General features: G+C 38.7%; 1 protein-coding gene across 1 annotated transcript; it reads left to right on the top strand.

Annotated features, from left to right (window-relative positions):
• Positions 1–1499: 1499 nt before the first annotated feature.
• On the top strand, positions 1500–19027 carry LOC149819667 (uncharacterized). The gene is made up of 3 exons (XM_089982297.1): positions 1500–2068; positions 16995–17119; positions 18369–19027. Exons 1-3 carry the CDS (start codon positions 1681–1683, stop codon positions 18582–18584), a joined length of 729 nt encoding a protein of 242 aa, XP_089838423.1. The 5' UTR covers positions 1500–1680; the 3' UTR covers positions 18585–19027.
• The last annotated feature ends 202 nt before the right edge of the window (positions 19028–19229 follow it).

The raw sequence follows: 19229 nt of genomic DNA, 5'->3' as shown, positions 1-19229 counted from the left end.
TAAGTTATTCATATATAGAAAAGGGGTAGTAGACACTGTCGATCTTTTTTCGTGCTTAAACTTAAAATGGTGAGGCAATAAAACATACATAAATAAACAAAAAATGACCATACTACCTTTGAAAATAATATCTTACAAAATATCTAGTAGATATCACAATATTCCTTGTATACCTGCACATCTGATTTTCGTTGAATTTAGGGACATTTTTTATGATTTTATCCTTAGGTTAAAACGTGAAAGCAACTTTCAACATCTTTGATCCAGTGAAATTCGACTTTCAGCAACAAAACTCATAGTTTCAACAAAAATTAACTTTGACCAGTGAAACTCAATTTCGCTTATACATCAAAATAGCAAAACTCTATTATGAAACCTAATCTTTTTTTTACAACTATTTCATCTCTTCCACTCGACCCCATCATCTCTATCACCATCAACAGTTCTCCACCATTACCATCATTATCACCACTACCACTACCATTACCACCACCACCATCAATTTTGCCAACACCACTGTCATGATTACCACCATCTATCACCACCATCACTACTATTATTGTCATTACCATCATCACCATTTCTACCACCTCCATCCACCATCATCTTCATTGCCGCCATCATCATCACCACCATGGCTAGGTTTTGCTAGTCTTATAACAACTAGGTTTAACAATTGTGTTTTGCTATTTTATGGTGATTGAGTTTCAATAGTAACTAAATTACGTGGGCAAAAGTTGAGTTTAGCTAAAACTTAAAAAAACTGACCTGGATCAATAACGGTAGTGGTGGTGATATTGGTAATTGTGGTCATGACAAGGGTGATGATAGTGGTGATAATGGTGAAGTAGTGACAGTGATGATGATGGTAGTGGCGATAGGGATGATGGGGGTAGAATGCAAAAAAAAATAGTTGTAACAAAAGTTTCACAATTGAGGTTCGTTAGTTTTGTGAGAATTAGGTTTGACTACTGAGTTTTGCTATTTCTATGTATAGGCAAATCTCAGTTGGACTGTTTTAAACTTTAAGTTTTTTTTTAAACTATGAGTTAATCGGATCGTCCAAGGCTACTAATTCCCCAACGCCAAGTTTCGTTCAAACTATGAGTTTCACTGAAACTGTGAGTTTTACTATCCAAAGTATAGTTTCGCTCAAACTATGAGTTTCATTGAATTGTTTTAGTAGAAGATAAAATTGTCAGAAATGCTCTCAATTTCAACAAAAATCGAGCGAGTGATCTTCTGGCTATTTTGTAAAATATCATTATTCTCAAGAGCAGTGCAATTATTTTATGATAAATAAAACCGAGGAGTCTAAGGTAAGTATCGTAGATCACAAGAAACTCTTTTTTTTTATGGCAAGTTGAGTAAGTTGGACGAGGTTTTTGTATCAGGTACATTTTCTTCCTGTTATAGATTAAAAAATACATCAATAATACAATTTATACTTTTTCTCTTGAAGAAAAGGAAAACATTTTATTAATAGAAAAGCGGTTTTATACTAAATATTAATTTCTACATTGCCGATAATTTAGCGATATATCTCATGTTTGTGCCACCAGCGAGCAGCACCGAACACCTGAGCAGTTGAGTCCTGAAGATTTCATGGGGCCTTGTTAAACAAGAGTGACACAGTGATCCTGAGAGAGAGAGAGAGATCATCTGTTGAATCTTTGTTCGATGGCGAACCCCAGGAGGTCAATCGCCCTCCCCTCTGAGTCATCGACCATCATCAACCTCCCGAGCACCCTCAGCAGCAACCCCCAACACCAGTTCTTCCTTCCCCTCTTCTTCAAGAGACCCCATTCCTTCCCTTTCCTCCTCATCTGCTTCCTTCTCCTCACTTGGGTCTCCTTCAAATTCCACAACCATTACCACCACCAGCAGTTCTACGACGATCCGCACGTCCAGCGCCACCACCACCAAGAGGGCGACCCTTCTCGAGCCATGGACGACCACGCCAACGTGAGGAGATACGACCCTTCGTCCGTCCTCCCCGGAGGCTTCGGCGATGACCGCGGGTGGCTGCTCAATCCGGTCTCTTCTGCACTGCAAGCAGGCGTTTCAGGTCTCTCTCTGTGTGTATGTGTGTGTGTGTGTTCAGTTTGGGGCAACAGATAATGGGTATCTTTCTTTTTGTGTTGTGTGTGTGTGTGTTGAATTTGGGGCAACATGATAAATGAGTCTCCCTCTCTCTCTGTTGAATTATGGGCAACATGATAAATGGGTATCTTTCGTTTTGTGCTCTCTCTCTCTCTCTCTCCGTTGAATTTGGGGCAACACGATAAACGGGAACCTTTCTTTTTGTTTTCTTTCATCGTCTCTGACTCTTCGAACAAAATGTGGAAGGAAGCCAAGAAGTGCTTTCCCACACCTGTTTAGGTGGGTCGGAAGCAGCAGGCTCCCTCATGGGTGAGGGGGGCGGTCTCGAGGTTTTACCCTGTTGGGCGCGGCAACCATAGCTCATCAGGAACTTTCGTTGTATCGATTTTCATTGCAAGAAAGAAGAGAAAAGGGAAAGTGCTTGATTTTCATTGTATTCTTTCACCTATCCCCTTCCCCCCAATCACCATCTCTTTCCGTTGAATTTGGGGCAACCCTACGCATGGATGTTTTCGTGTCTTTTTTGTTGCTACGTTTCCTAATTTCTTGATGTTCTTACAAAATAGAGAGTTTCGGTAATTCCCTTTTGAAATTTTCCTTCTGTGGTTTCATGTTGAAATTTACCTGGCCGTAGCCTTTTATGATTTTATCGCATGTAACTTTTTTTGTGCGTATTATATGTATGATTCCTTTGACTTAGGTTTGTGGTCGTGCTGGGTCTTCTTTGTCTTTAGCCACTATTTTGTTTTCTTCCATAGGAGAGTGACGTTTTTCTGATGGTAATGTGAACTTGGTTTTGGTAATTCAAATACAAAAAGAAAATGACCATTACGTTATTAAGAAAGAAGTGAATCACATAATTTTTTTTGCATCTTTTAGTTGATTCTTTTGCTGCATGAGTAATCTGCAGATTCTACTCTATGAAATATAAGTTTCAAGGTTAACGTATTGTGGAAATTTGACTTTTGTTGCGTCTTTTGCCGATGTCAATCCAGTCTTATTGTTTCAGCATATATCGAGCTATACTATTTAAAGGTTATGGAAACAAAATTAGCCAGTGTAATTCCAAGTTTCAACTAGAATCAAATACCTCCATGGTTGCATTACGTTTTAACCATTTTCAAGCATCCCACATTCATCCTACAAATTCCATCCAGTGTCTCCAAGACCGCCTCTTCACTTCATTTTGTTATTCAGAATCATGCATAGACGTGCCAACCTAAGACCAGGTCAGTTTTGTTCATTTCTGTTCTTGTATCTATTTGTTGATATTTGTTCAAGTTGGTAAATCTCTAGATTGATATGCCACTTATTGGTCAAAGGACTGGTGTTTTTATTTCTTCAGCTGATATTTACGTTATTTTGTGATAAATGGAATCAAATAAGGAATGTATACAGAGTCAGACTTCTACGGTATTTCAGTGACTAAGGTACTTAGTGAGAAGACTGTCAGCGATATTGGTGGATGTCTCATACAAAAGATTAGGGTGTTAAAAAGTGTAAAGTTGTTTTTTAGATGAGAACTTGAATAAATCACTCTAATTTTGATTTGTTCAAATGTATGAGTGCTGCTCATGTCATTCAATTTCTGCATTTTTTTTTTGGAAGATCACTGTAGGCAATTTTAAACGGTCCTAATTAGGAGTCTCTTGAGTCTTGGTGATATTTGAATATTTTGAAAAGTTTTGAGTGAAGGTTGAAAAGTATATCTGTAAACAAATCATCTTAGTCTATGTGGAGGGCAGAAGTATATTTCAATGGATTTCTTGAAGCACCTGAGTGACAGTTTTGTATCTTATTAAATCACACTCCTAAATATCCCAAGGAGAAAAAACAGTGAGAGATGAGTTCGACTTGTTTTAGAAAATTGAGTCACCCTAGCGTGCAATGTGGGGGATGTTGATATTGCATGTTTCTGATATGATGTTGGTAGGAGAACTTTATGAATGTGTCCATGCGTGTCACTTGATTACTCATGGTTGAAAATGTTCTTTTGAATTTCCTGAAGGCACATTCAGGTGAGTGTGGTCACGAATTGCATTCCTTCCTTGGAAAGAGTTGATATGTCATGCTATACAGCAGTTCATATGGCAGCAAAGTAGTGCTGAAATCCAAATGCCCCCTCAGTTCATTTTCTATTATTTTCAGTTCCATCTTCATGTTAGCTTTCATGACATGCTGAACTTCAGCAATTAGCTTGTTTTTTTTATTTCATTGTAGCATCATGGCACAAAGATTTGCATATGGTTTTTATTGAGAGAGGAACAAAGATTTGCATATGGTTTTTATTGATTTAGAGAAGGCATACGATAGAGTACCTAGGGACGTTCTCTGGTGGACAATGATGAAGAAAGGTGTTTCTCTCAAGTACATTAGTATAATTAAAGATATGTATGAAGGAGTAGTAACCAATGTCCGCACTTGTGGAGGGGTGACAACCAATTTCCCGATAACGGTTGGGTTACATCAAGGATCTGCTTTAAGCCCTTTCCTATTTGCAATAGTGATGGATGAGCTTACGAGATCAATTCAAGAAAATGTACCGTGGTGTATGTTGTTTGCTGATGATATTGTTTTGATTGATGAGTCTAGAGCTGGGGTTAATGCTAAGTTAGAATTATGGAGACAGACATTGGAAGCTAGAGGTTTTAAGTTGAGTAAGAGTAAGACTGAATATATGGAATGTCGGTTTAGTAAGCAACGAAGTAGTGATGGGAGTGTAGTGAAGCTTGGTGAGCAAGATATACCGGTGAATGATTATTTCAAATATTTGGGATCCATCATTCAAAAGTATGGAGAAATTGATGGAGATGTAAATCATAGGATAAAGGTTGGGTGGATGAAATGGAAAAGTGCTACTGGAGTGCTGTGCGATCGTAGAATGCCATTGCGGTTGAAGGGAAAGTTTTATAGGACGACTATTAGACCCGCTTTACTATATGGTACGGAATGTTGGGCTGCCAAGAGACATCATATTCAAAAAATGAGTGTAGCTGAGATGCGGATGCTTAGATGGATGTGTGGAAATACAATAAAAGATAAGATTCGGAACGAAGAGATACGTAAGAAGGTAGGTGTTGCACCCATTGAAAATAAGATGCGAGAGAATCGTTTACGGTGGTTTGGACATATTCGGCGAAGGCCTAATGATGCTCCAGTTAGAAGGTTGGAGAAATGGGAAAATATATTAGTTAAAAGAGGTCGGGGTAGGCCTAGGAAGACTTGGATGGAGATGATAGGAAAGGATATGAATGCTTTGAACCTCACCGAGGACATGGCGTTGGATAGAAATGATTGGAGGAAAAGGATTCATGTGGAAGACCCTAAATGAATTTCTTTTTTGGTTCATATCGCTGACCCCAATTGTTTTGGGATGAAGGCGTAGTTGTTGTTGTTGTTGTTGTATTGTAGCATCATGGCAGATATTGCCAACATAGGAACTAACTACTAAGTTGCTCATCCACAACAATGTGTTTTCTGGCATTGTAACATGACATAATGGGAAGAGAGTGGTTTAGTTACTTATGGCTGCGTGAACTTCACATCTAAGAAATTGAAGTCATGATTATTTCCCTAGCAAATTTGTGTTGAAGATATTCTCATATTTGTCATTTTGTTATATTCATTCCCTCTGCAAGACTTTTACCTTGAGCTTTCAATGTTTCCAACAACCACCTCTATAATGAGAGGATTTGGACTGCAGTAGCCAGGTGTTGGAAGCATTGGGATGTTGAGACTTTCACTTTCGGCGCATCTAAAGAAATGCTGAAAGAGCAGGAGTATGATTTGCAGAAGTTGGAGGTTGACACCACTAAGGATTGGATATTATAAGTTAAACAATTGTAAAGCAAGAGTCAATGATGTAGAGAAGGGTTTAATAACTTGTGAGTTGTGGCTACATGTTCAACTTGATACCGAAGTAATTGAAGACTGTATAACTATCTTATAACCAAAGATGGGTTAAGGTCAATCTTATTGCTTTCATCACCTCTACATTGCTTCTACTTGATCTTTGAATCTTTCTAACCACCAGCTCTAGTGTGAGTGCCAAATGGATCTTGACTGCAGTAGCCAGGTGAGAGAAGCATTGGGATGTTGGGAATTCCACTTACAAAGGAGGGAGCAGGACTGTTGGAGTATGATTTGCAGAAGTTGAAGGATAATGCTGCAAAAGATTGGACACTACAAGTTAAACAATGTAGAAAGCAGGAATCTATAATGCAGAGAAAGGTTTGTAAAACATATTGTTAAAATATAATAAAATGGGTCTCACACCATCAAAAGTAGGATATAGAGGATCGCAGATGATGGGGGGATTATGCACGTCTTATTTCTCTCTTAATCCATTCAACATGCACATAACTTTGTCTTCATTTTTTGCTGATCTTTTATTACTGTAAATTCATTGGTAGAAGTCATAGAACTTTTTGTTATAGTCTTAGATTGACATTATATATACTAGTAAGGTGGGTCCAAGGATGAACACTAATAAAAAAAGGGTATATACATAACCATACATAAACAAGTGTAATATTGAAACATAGTAATAAGTAAATGAAAAATATAAAGAAATAAATAAAAAGGGCATGTCATTGAATTTCTCATGAGAATAATTTTTATCTTGGAATAAGAAGAGTTTCATACAAATATGCAGTTTCAATATTGTTTACCAAAAAGGATCTAACAAAGAATTACTTCAGTCAAATTTTTTAAAGCCATAGAGTTATAAAAGCAGGAGACCTGCACATAAGACACAGACTGGTGAGAGGGATACCGAAGTTCTGAATTCGATCTGCAGTGAGCAGCCTCTCCTCACAGCCAACGTATAACACCCAACCTGCCCTTGGGTCGTACACTGGGTCCCAAATCATCTTACACCAATGCTCAACTGGGTGCTTCTTTCTGATCTCTTCAAAAATCCTCCTCCTTGAAAGCTTGCCAGCAGGTCTGCCATGCCACAAGAGCTGAAGTGAGAGATCATCAAGGGAGACACTAAGCAATTGGCTTCTGAGAGGAATCAGATTGAGGAGGTCTGAAGAGGATTGATACATCTAGAGCAGGTCTGCTACCGAGCATTGAATCTGTTGGAAGGCCAAGGAATATCCATGATCACCCACCTTGTTAATCAATATCTCACCAAGCCAAGGTTCAGACCAAAACCTGATGCTACATCCATAGTGGACCTACCAAGAAACCAACTGGGCGATGAAACGCCAGCCCCGCATGATCCCTTTCCAACCTACTGACCCTCTTCTGCCTGCAGAATTGGACAAAAGGGATCTAAGCTGAAGGAAAAAAATGTAAATATCATATCTAAAAATTAGAGAAGGAAAAATTATCATCTTAATTTAATTTAATATGCACATTTCATATTTAAAAATTATGGAAGGAAAAAATATGTACAACAAAAATTCTAGAATCTAATAAGAAAAAACATGGAGAACCATATAAACAAAAAGGAACACATAAATGCAACATTTTATATAGACCTCATTTGGGCATTAATCCAAAAAGAAATAATGCTCACAATTTAAAAAATCTTATGCAGAATACAAAGCATACTTTTACCATGGAGAACCATATAAACAAAAAAGAACACACCAATGTACCATTTTATGTAGACCTTCTCATTTGGGCATTAATCCAAAAAGAAATAATGCTCACAATTTTAAAAATCTTATGTAAAAGACAAAGCATACTTTTACCTTTTAAAATATTATATTTCTCGATTGTTTGTGTTAGGGTGTCAAGTACGTGAGATGAAAAATCACAGCGGAACTTCAAACCTCAAGCATGAGCATGGAGAAATCATGACTGAGAACAAGTTTAGAAGAAGAGAGAGAGGGTGGAATTTGCAAATGGGATCTTACTTTATTCTATCAAAATGCTAGATTCATTGTTTGATTTCCTTCACATTGCATGAATATTTATGGTGTGTTTGGATTCATGTGAATTCTCTGGAAAGAGAATTCACAATTCTTAAAATTATAAATTTTGTTGTTTGGATAAATTTTTTTGAGAAAAAGATTCTAAAACTCTAAAATTCCTCTTTTAAAGTTCCCACCTCGTTAGGTGGGAACCCCAATTCTCTATTCCTGAAATATCGAGAGTTCCCCACCCCCTCCCCCCACCCCCACCCTTTCACTCTCCCTCCCTCTCAATAGCCTCTCCCTTCCTCTCTCTCTCTCTCTCTACCGTTCGTGGTGGTGCCAATGCATGGGGCAGTTCTAGTGGTGTGGATCCGGGGGGGCTTAGTCCACTGAAGAACAGTGAAGATGGAGCCATCACCATCTCTGGCAAAGATCCGCCGAATTCTGGCAAAGCGATTTAAGTGAGGAGAGGATGATCGCGATGGGCAATCTGCTGAGGACCCTCGGTCCAGACGGAAGCTCGCCACTCTGGTGTTCATCGAGGAGGCGACTGGCCATCACTCGGCCGAAGGGCGTTCATTGAGGAGAAGACCAACGATTGCTCAGCCGAACCCCTCTCTCTCTCTCTCTGTTGCTTTGGTTTCGGACGAGATCCAACAGAATCTTGTTCATGTTAAAATGTAAATTGTAACATATAAATATATATATATTATTATTATTATTATTATATTTCTATTTTTACCTTTTATTTTATTTTATATTTTTGTAGCTAGTTCAATAGGAACTAGATACTCTTTTTCAGTCAAGTTCCAGTTGGAACTTGACTGAGATATAGCTGTTGGACTCTAGTCCAACGGCTATAATAAGAGCCATTGGACTAGTCCAACGTCTCTTTCTTGGGAGAGCTCTAAATGAGCTCTCCCCACTTGTTCTTTTTGTATAAATAGGGGTGCACCCCTTCTATGTAAAACAACCAAATGCTTCTTAAGCATTCTTGTTATTAATAAAGATATTTTTATTTCATTGTTGTATTTTTCTTTTATACCCTTTTATGGGTTTTAATTGAAGTGTCTTTTTAGACATTCTTGTGGTGGATTCAAGTGTTTGTGTGGAAGGCCACCATTTCATTACAGTTCACCCCCCTCTCTTGCTTTGGTTTCAGACAGGATCTCTTTTTCTCCCATTGATTAACCCCTCTCTCCAAACAAGAGAATTCTTAAGATTAGGAATTCTCTTTCCTCACATTTCTATCAAATGAGAATTCTCTTTCCATGAGAATTCTTCTCTAGTGTATCCAAATACACCATTAATGAAAAGTGGAAATCCCTTGGCCAACCCCATATGTGTTTTTTATCTCCAAAGAGATGTTTTTGGTTAGGGTATGAAACATTGCCGATTTAAGGCCATCATAATATATAGAGATATTTAGAGAGAGAGAGAGAGGCATTTTTGGTTAGAATATGAAAAGTTGCCTATTTAAGGCAGTCATAATATATAGAGATATTGGGGGGAGAGAGAGAGAGAGACGTTTTTGGTTAGAGTATGAAACATTGCCTATTTAAGGTAGTTAATGCTACAGTGCTCTGGGAGTACCTACTCCCACATACTAGAAATCTATGTCACATGGGTGCGGGTGCGGGGGTGCGGCAAAAAAAAAAAAAATATATATATATATATATATATATATATATAATTTTTATGTTTTAAAAGAAAAAATAAATCCCGTGATGTTTCGGAAAACCGTAGCCCTGTAAAACCCAGGATTTAAAAAAAAAATTGGGTCAGACCCGGGACGGGTCTGGAGGCCAAGAAGAACTAGTTCGGGGGTGTAAAACCCAAGGTTTTCGAAAAAAAATTGCTTTTTGGTCGGACCCTGGTCGGGTCTGGATTCGGATCCGAACCGGGCACACCCCACCGTGTGGGCCTATTTAAAGACCGTCAGGGTTAGGTTTTCTCATGCGAGAAAACCCTAACCCCCTTCGACTGCGCGCCCCCTTTCGCTTTGCCGCCGCCGCCACCCTCGTCCCTCTTTGCCCTCTCTCCTCTCCCATCCTACCTCCAGCCTCCGGCTGGCAGCCATTGGAGTCCTCCGACCTCACCCCACGTCCGGCCAACTACCACTGTTGGCGACCCTAGCCGGAGCACCTCCCGACCTCCTGACCCCGATGCCATCTCTCCCTCTCTTTGTGCTCGCTCCCCTCCCCTGTCGTTTTCCCTCTTCGACAGCTCGCCCGACGACCCCTACATCCCTCCCCTTCTCGGTGACCTAGCCCGTCGTCGGGGTTGCGGGTGGGGTTGACGCCGGTAATCGCCGGATGTCTGCGACGAGGGAGAGGTGGCGTCAGGCTCCCTTGAGAGACGTCGGGAGGAGAGCAGGTGAGCGAGAGAGCAGAGCTGTGCGGGAGAGGAGAGCTGCAAAAGAAGATTAGGGCAAGCAAAAACATTTTTTTTACGTCCGAAAATTGGATGAAAATAACCCTGAGTGTGGTCAACGCACCCAGGGTCGTGTTGACCGCACCGGGTGCTGCACGCGCACCCGTGTTGCATCGCGTCGACGCGGGTGCGGCATCTGCTTTGCCGAATCTGTGTGACTTAGCTAGAAATCATGGTCGTAGGTTGTATCTTCTCAATTAAACCAACCTTATAGTTGTACTCAACATAGTTTATTTGATAGCAATCATTCTTTGGATCATGTTTTTTGGACATAAAAATAGGATTTTTTAAGTCATGAAATTTTGATATATTGTGAGCCGTTGATTTTTAAGGGTCTTAAAAGACATACATGTATGCTATAATCACATGATCCAAAACCTATGTCACAGGGACTCGGCCAACTGGGTGCCGCACCCGTGTCGACGCGACGTGATGCAGGTGCGGCACCTAGTGCGGTCGCACCCAGGGTCATTTATGTCCAACTTTTGGACTTTATATATATATATATATATATATATATATATATATATATATATATATATATATATATATATATATATATATATATATATATTTGCCGCACCCCCGCATCCAAGTTTTTTGAAAGTGCCAGATCCCCGCACCCGCACCCGCACCCGCACCCATGTGACATAGTCCAAAACTTGTTTTCTATTAAATAATGCTTATAGATCATATCTATAGGGTCTGATCAACAAAAAAAAGTTTAAGAAATTTGAAAATCTAAAGTTTCTATTAGGTTGGAGTAGGTACTCCGGGAGCACCTTATCATTACCAATATATATATATATATATATATATATATATATATATATATATATATATATAGAGAGAGAGAGAGAGAGAGAGAGAGAGAGAGAGAGAGCTTATCATGTTTTTGCAAAAATTACAACATGCCATGTAAGTAACACTTCTTTTATTTTTGAAAAAACATATAAAAATGCCCAAACAAATTTTAAATGACATTGTCAAACCACATGACAATAATGTCAATTAAAAATAAGTTGTAAAGCATCTAATTTTTTGCACCTATTACCCTTAATTCTGCTTTTATAAGATTTACGATATATATATATGTATATATATATATATATATATATATGTATTCTCTTTCATTATCTTCAACCCTTTAGGCAGCCCTGGTTGTCAGCATGAAATGGGATGATGTTCTGCCCCCACTGACTTAATTCTTTCAGGGAAATAATTTATCTGATCAACTTTGATAGGAAGGATCGGTGTTTGTTAATGAATCATGGGAGAACATAAAAAGTTAAGGTGAATCTCAGTTTTGTCAAGCATATGCAAGAAAGTGAATGATGCGTTCTCATCCTTTTCTTCTTTTTCAAGAGATGGACGAAAGTATAATGAAATCAGGAATATCATTGACCCTCTCTCTGATGTTTTCATCTTCTTTCTTTTTAGAGAACATGTAACAAGAAAATTTTAAGGATCGAAAATTGAGAAAAACAAAGGAGAAATGGAAGAAAGAGTTGATTTAAGAAATAGGATCTGGGAGAAGTATGTTATTTCAAGATTGAAAGATGGTGAGCGAATGAACTAGTGGTCAAAGAAATAATCTAGCCATCTGATCTTGATTGATAGCCTTAATGTCTTGGACTCACAATCTCATCTACATGCTTGTAGACCCATGATAGAAATTTTGAAAAATAACCCTGAATGTCTCATGATCATAGTCACAAATATCGGTATCTCAGCGAGGCTATTTCTTGCGATATTATAGGTTTGGTGATAAATCTCGGGGCTTAAAAAATAAAAAATATATAAAAATTACAAAAATGAGTAAGAAAATGTCATGTTTAGACAATAAAATACATATATAATAAAAGAAATAAGTAAAAAATGCAAAATAAATAAGAAAAACACATTTAAGATGTAGAAAATAAATAAAAACAGTATCAGTAATTGATAATATCATGATATTTTACCTATAATATCATTTTCTGAAAATACAGCGATAATATGATGATATTTTGAAAATATCGCTGATATCTGTAACTGTGCTCATGATTCTGGACTCTTTTCTTAACATACTTATTATTACATTATGATCTACAATAGTAAAGTTAGGCATACCTACTCTTTATTAGAAAAAGGAAATCCAGAATAGTAAACGATATGCAAAGGGATTCACTACTTAAAAGTGTAACTCTATTTGCTAGGGAAGTTAAATTAGTCACAATACTTCACCTTCATTTTTTTCTGTCCACATTCTTCACCATGATTATAAATAGGTTCTCCATGAGAACTTTCTTTGTCAGTGTAATAGATTAGTTCATAAAGAACATTGTATTGGTATTTTCTCCGAACTCAAGTTCTGAAAAGTGCCTTCAATAATCCTTTTTCTTTTTGATTGTTTAAAAAAGGTTATTTTTTGAAGACTATTATTTTATAATATTCCGGATGGTTGATGCCCATACCCTCACTGCCAATTGGTTTATCACAGTATTGTTGTCCAAGACAAGAGATCTGTTCGTTGATCCATCATTCTGTCACTGCATTCAATGATCCTCTTTCTCCCAACTCAAGTTCTGAAAAGTGTCTTCAAGAACAAACTAAGTAATGCAGGCTGAGAATCACATAAGCAATAGAGGTGTTAAATTGCAGGGTGAGATATAAACAACAGTTTTAAATAGTAATTGAAATGGTTGTACTATAAGAAATATCCAAAAGAGGAAAACTTGGACAAGCACACATATGTTCCTTGGACGCAGATGAATGCAGACTGTGACCACCGATAAAGACAGCAATAAATGCTAAAAGATAGTTTACAGAGTTAAAAGCAACTATGGGATGCAAGAAATATTTAACAATGAATTATATAATGATGTTGAATTTTTTCCAGTGGGGGTGAGACTTGTGTTTAACTGTTTAGTTATACACTGCCGGTCCCAAGCCCGGATAAAGGAGGAGGGTTGCGGTAGGCCTGTGACAGCCAGCATAAAAACTTTGTCATATCTTATGAAAATGAACCAATATGAGAATTTCGTTGGGGCGTTCCCTACTGAGCGACGCGCTGTACTCTCTAGGCCCGGAGGCAGTGATAAATGGGCAAGGGTTGCTAGGTCGTCGCCCAGAAGCGACGCGTCACACCGGCGCCCGGGTGTGGTGTCAAATAGGCAAGGGTTCCCTCACTTTGTTGGACGGGTGGGGGTAAAGAAGTTAGTCCAAGACCATAAAATTAGGTTAGCCACTTGGAACATAGGGTCTTTAACTGGTAAGTTGGTAGAGTTAGTAGATGTTATGTGTAGGAGAAAGATTGATATTTTATGTCTTCAAGAGACCAAATGGGTAGGTGAGAAAGCTAAAGTGATAGAACCTTGGGGATATAAGATTTGGTATACAGGAATAAATAGAAAAAGGAATGGAGTAGGGATTGTTATGAGTCGTCAGTTTATAGATAATGTAGTTGAGGTCCGTAGGAAGGGTGATAAAATTTTACTTATTAAATTAGTATTAGGTACGGATATTATTAATATTATTAGTGTTTATGCACCTCAAGTAGGTTTAGATGATTCCATTAAGCATCAATTTTGCGAAGATTTAGATGGAGTAGTACAAGGGATATCTTATGGAGAAAAGCTTTTCATCGGCGGTGACCTTAATGGACATGTAGGCATTAGTAGGGATGGATTTGAGAGTATCCATGGAGGCTATGGTATAGGAGAAAGAAATGAAAGTGGAGAAAGGATTTTAGATTTTTGTTTGTCCTATGATATGATCTTAGCAAACACTTGGTTTAGGAAGAGGGAGTCTCACTTAGTAACATTTAAAAGTGGGGTTAATACGAGTCAGATAGATTTTTTCCTACTTAGAAAGAGAGATAGGGGTTGTTGCATCGATTGTAAGGTTATACCGGGAGAAAGTGTAGCTACACAACATAGAGTCTTAATTTTAGATCTTAGAATTAGACAATGCCGCAAAAGAGATAGACATAGGATAGATCCTAGAATTAAGTGGTGGGCACTGAAAGGAGCTAAACAAGGAATGTTTGTAGAGCAGGTAGTTAAAGAAGTTGATTGGTGTCTCGAGGAGGATTCAGAATCAATGTGGAATAAGATAGCGGGTGGCATGAGGAAAGTGGCTAAGGAGGTATTGGGTGAGTCTAAAGGCGGTGCACCACTAGGTAAGGATACATCATGGTGGAACGAGGATGTCAAATTAGCTATTAAGGTTAAAAGAGAGTGTTATAGAAATCTAAGTAAGAGTCGTGATAATGAGAATTTGGAGAAGTATATGATAGCAAAAAAGGAAGCTAAAAAAGTTGTTCGAAACGCGAGGGCTAAGGTATATAAGGAGGTTTATGACAAGTTGGATACCAAAGAAGGCGAGAAGGATATTTATTGGCTTGCAAAGATGAGAGATAGGAAATCGAAGGATTTGGGTATGGTTAGATGTATCAAAGATGAAACACAAAGGGTTTTAGTCAAAGATGAGGAGATTAAGGAGAGATGGAAAGATTATTTTGATAAGCTTTTTAATGATAGTCATGCTCAAGATCTTGGAGGCTTCTCCATTCCTTTTCATGAGATAAATCGTGACTTCATGCGCAAGATTCAAAAGAAAGAAATTGCAGAAGCTTTGAAGAAAATGAAATCAAGAAGGGCAGTTGGCCCAGATGGTATACCTATCGAGGCTTGAAAATGCTTGGGAGAGAAAGGTTTAGAATGGTTGACAAATCTTTTTAACTTGATTTGGCGAACAAATAAGATGCCTAATGAGTGAAGGAAGAGTACTTTGGTGCCTTTATATAAGAATAAGGGTGATATACAAGATTGCACAAACTATCGTGGTATAAAACTCATGAGTCATACTATGAAACTTTGGGAGAGGGTGATTGAGTCTAGGTTGAGGAAGGTTGTCATGATATCGGAGAATCAGTTTGGTTTTATGCCTGGAAGATCAACTATGGAAGCTATACATCTTCTTAGACAACTTATTGAAAGATATAGAGAGAGGAACAAAGATTTGCATATGGTTTTTATTGATTTAGAGAAGGCTTACGATAGAGTACCTAGGGACGTTCTCTGGTGGACAATGATGAAGAAAGGTGTTTCTCTCAAGTAGATTAGTATAATTAACGATATGTATGAAGGAGTAGTAACCAATGTCCGCACTTGTGGAGGGGTGACAACCAATTTTCCGATAACGGTTGGGTTACATCAAGGATCTGCTTTAAGCCCTTTCCTATTTGCGATAGTGATGGATGAGCTTACGAGATCAATTCAAGAAAATGTACCGTGGTGTATGTTGTTTGCTGATGATATTGTTTTGATTGATGAGTCTAGAGCTGGGGTTAATGCTAAGTTAGAATTATGGAGACAGACATTGGAAGCTAGAGGTTTTAAGTTGAGTAAGAGTAAGACTGAATATATGGAATGTCGGTTTAGTAAGCAACGAAGTAGTGATGGGAGTGTAGTGAAGCTTGGTGAGCAAGAAATACCGGTGAATGATTATTTCAAATATTTGGGATCCATCATTCAAAAGTATGGAGAAATTGATGGAGATGTAAATCATAGGATAAAGGTTGGGTGGATGAAATGGAAAAGTGCAACTGGAGTGCTGTGCGATCGTAGAATGCCATTGCGGTTGAAGGGAAAGTTTTATAGGACGACTATTAGACCCGCTTTACTATATGGTACGGAATGTTGGGCTGCCAAGAGACATCATATTAAAAAAACGAGTGTAGCTGAGATGCAGATGCTTAGATGGATGTGCGGAAATACAATAAAAGATAAGATTCGGAACGAGGAGATACGTAAGAAGGTAGGTGTTGCACCCATTGAAAATAAGATGCGAGAGAATCGTTTACGGTGGTTTGGACATATTCAACGAAGGCCTAATGATGCTCCAGTTAGAAGGTTGGAGAAATGGGAAAATATATTAGTTAAAAGAGGTCGGGGTAGGCCTAGGAAGACTTGGATGGAGATGATAGGAAAGGATATGAATGCTTTGAACCTCACCGAGGACATGGCATTGGATAGAAATGATTGGAGGAAAAGGATTCATGTGGAAGACCCAAAATGAATTTCTTTTTTGGTTCATATCGCTGACCCCAATTGTTTTGGGATGAAGGCGTAGTTGTTGTTGTTGTTGTTGTAGGTGAGACTTGTGTTTGAGCTCTCGAGAGATTCTGGGAAGAAGCGCTTGCAAAGCCTTGATGCGGTCCTGTATTTCCCTTTATACATTTTTCTTGATGAACATCAATGGACATGAGCGCCCAAGGTTATAGAAAACGTGCAATCTGAAAATAAGTGATCCTACAATGCAGTGGCAGAATGATGGATCAACTAACAGATCTCTTGTTTTGGACAACACTGTGATAGACCAATTGGTAGTGAGGTTATGGGCATCAACCATCCGGAATTTCATAAAAGTTCTTTAAAAAGGAACTTTTTTAAGCTTGGCTGTTCTTGTTCAGCATTTTGATGCAAAATTTTGTTCTGCTATATATTTTCCCAACTCCCCTTGATTATTGTACTTCTAGCTTGTAATTTTTTTCAAAGTTTATATTGTTTCCTGATTTTCCTACATAGGAATGTTTGCCTACAGGCGGCGCCCAATCTTGTAAGGCAGTACATGTAGGTCAGATCAGGCCAGGTGGTGTAAGGGGTAATCACAGGCATCATATTTGCAACGAGACCTTTATCATCTGGGGTGCGGCAACAAAGTTTAGGGTAAGCTTTCCCACATTCTATTTAGTGTAATGGGGAATTAATGGCCTCGAGTTCTATGTTTGCGGCAACAAAGTTTAGGGTAAGCTTTCCTTGTTTCATATACAATGTAATGGGGGATTTTTGGCCTTAAGTTGTGTGTCAACTACACTGAGACACGCAGAAAGCAGTGTAGCTTGGCAGTTGTATCATGGTAAACAGTATTTGTAATGAAGTAGTGGTGCAGGGTGCACCCACCAAGAATACTAGTGTAATAGTGCACTGCCACTCCTGGCTGTTGTGCCAAGTATGCACTAAATGGTGCCTACCTTCAGGTTTTTCAGTCTCTACCGGAATGTCAGTCAGGAGGGTAGGTCACTTTCTGTGGCCAGACACACGAGGAAAACATACACGCACATTATATATATATATATATATATAGGGTACAGAATCTGTGCTAAATATGACACGGTGCTAAATGTAACATTTTATTGGATTTTTGGTGTTTTTTCGAAATTCAAACCATACAGATGTGATCTATATGTTTGTTTTTATAGGAATCAGTTCATGGAGCATTTTATTCATATGCATGGATATGTTTTATAAGGTTTCAAAAATCAACGGCATACCAATTTTATAAATTTTTGAGGCTCCAAATACCATTTTTTCATCCAAAATGCATGGTCCAAGTGTCGATTTTAGTAAATCAATCATGTTGTACACATCTATAGGGTTGGAATTGCGAAAAAAACACCGGAAGTCTAATAGCATATTTCATTTAGCACTGTGCCCATTTAGCACAGATGTATTACCCCCCCTCTCTCTCTCTCATATATATATATATATATATATATATATATATATATATAGAGAGAGAGAGAGAGAGAGAGAGAGAGAGAGAGAGAGGCTGAAGATTCCTTTATCACGCTCATCTCTGTTCTTGTTGGCTGAGAGTGGGGTATAGAGGGCTCCACTCATCCGGTAAGGGCAACTTGTGGATGTCACCAAGTTGACAGGACGTCTCAAGCTTGAAACCCCACGGGTGACATCCCTTGCCGCAAGGTTGAAGCTGGGTGTACTCCCTGGTGGGCAGGGGGGACCTCGATTGTTTTACCAGCTGGAGGCTAGCCAATGTGCAGTCGGTAATGGGGAAGGGGAGGGGGTGTTGGGTGGTTTCCTCTGGATTATCCAGAAACAAAAAAAAGCAGCTAAATCCTATATATATAATTCTCTGAATAACTTGAGGGTATTTATTTATTTTGGTTATGCGCAGCTTGAAAATGCACATATTTCTGAAAAAGGTTATGCCGAAGTGACAATTGGTGGGGATGAGATTGGCATTGCCGCAAGCCCAAGTGGAACAGCACACGCACTAGTCAATGTTGATCGAGCACGGACCACCTATTTTCTTGGATGTCAGGATGCCATCTTTAACTACAGTAACTCAAACACAGATTTTAAAGTCTGGAAAGATCTCTTAGTTATATGACTTCAATGTACATGTTTTTCCTTTTTCCTTTTCTTTCTCTTGCTGATCTGCTCACTTCCTTTCGCCTAGTCCACTGATGGTTGGAATTCTGTACTCTCTGTTCCATATTCCGTCTGACTTGGATGAGATGAATAATCATGTTCTCTTGACCACCTATCGATGTAAGGCATGCATATTTCAGAAGCCTTCTTTTTTTTGAAGTTTTGGATAATCAAGGAAAACTACCTCACTCACTCGCCAGCTCATTGGTGTGAAAGCCCTTGGTCTCCCTTGTCCACCTGTGAATACACCTAGCTTCAGCCTTGTGGCGAAGCGTGCACATCCCTTTCAGCTTGGTGGCATTCTAGAGTCGCCCTACCAGATGAGCAGAGCCCTTGTAGGCATATTTTACAAAACCTTGGAGTCGTGGGGTCTATAGCAAAAAGTATGATGCACCAAAAATGTGTCTATGCTGTATCAATTGACAGGCATTCAAATGAAACATTTTATCAGACACGGAGCAAATCCTGTTATTGGACCTGAGTACTTTACAAAGTACTCGGACCACACAAAACACAGAAAATCGCTGATTGTGTAGTGATTTTCTGTGTTTTGTGCAGTGATTTTCTGTTTTTGTATTTTACACAAAATTACTAGAGTGTGGCC

The sequence above is a fragment of the Nuphar pumila genome, chromosome 12 (assembly GCF_984573655.1).
Source record: "Nuphar pumila chromosome 12, dmNupPumi1.hap1.1, whole genome shotgun sequence".
Lineage (NCBI taxonomy): Eukaryota > Viridiplantae > Streptophyta > Magnoliopsida > Nymphaeales > Nymphaeaceae > Nuphar > Nuphar pumila.
Note: the sequence above shows the minus strand (reverse complement) of the source record. Positions and strands in the feature narration are given on the sequence as shown.

What these genes read in the sequence shown, in the direction of transcription:
- LOC149819667 (XM_089982297.1), top strand. Translation starts at nt 1,681, where the DNA reads ATGGCGAACCCCAGGAGGTCAATCGCCCTCCCCTCTGAGTCATCGACC. An exon ending in ACTGCAAGCAGGCGTTTCAG is followed by an intron (nt 2,069 to 16,994) that starts GTCTCTCTCTGT and finishes GTTTGCCTACAG; the next exon opens with GCGGCGCCCAATCTTGTAAG. An exon ending in GTGCGGCAACAAAGTTTAGG is followed by an intron (nt 17,120 to 18,368) that starts GTAAGCTTTCCC and finishes GGTTATGCGCAG; the next exon opens with CTTGAAAATGCACATATTTC.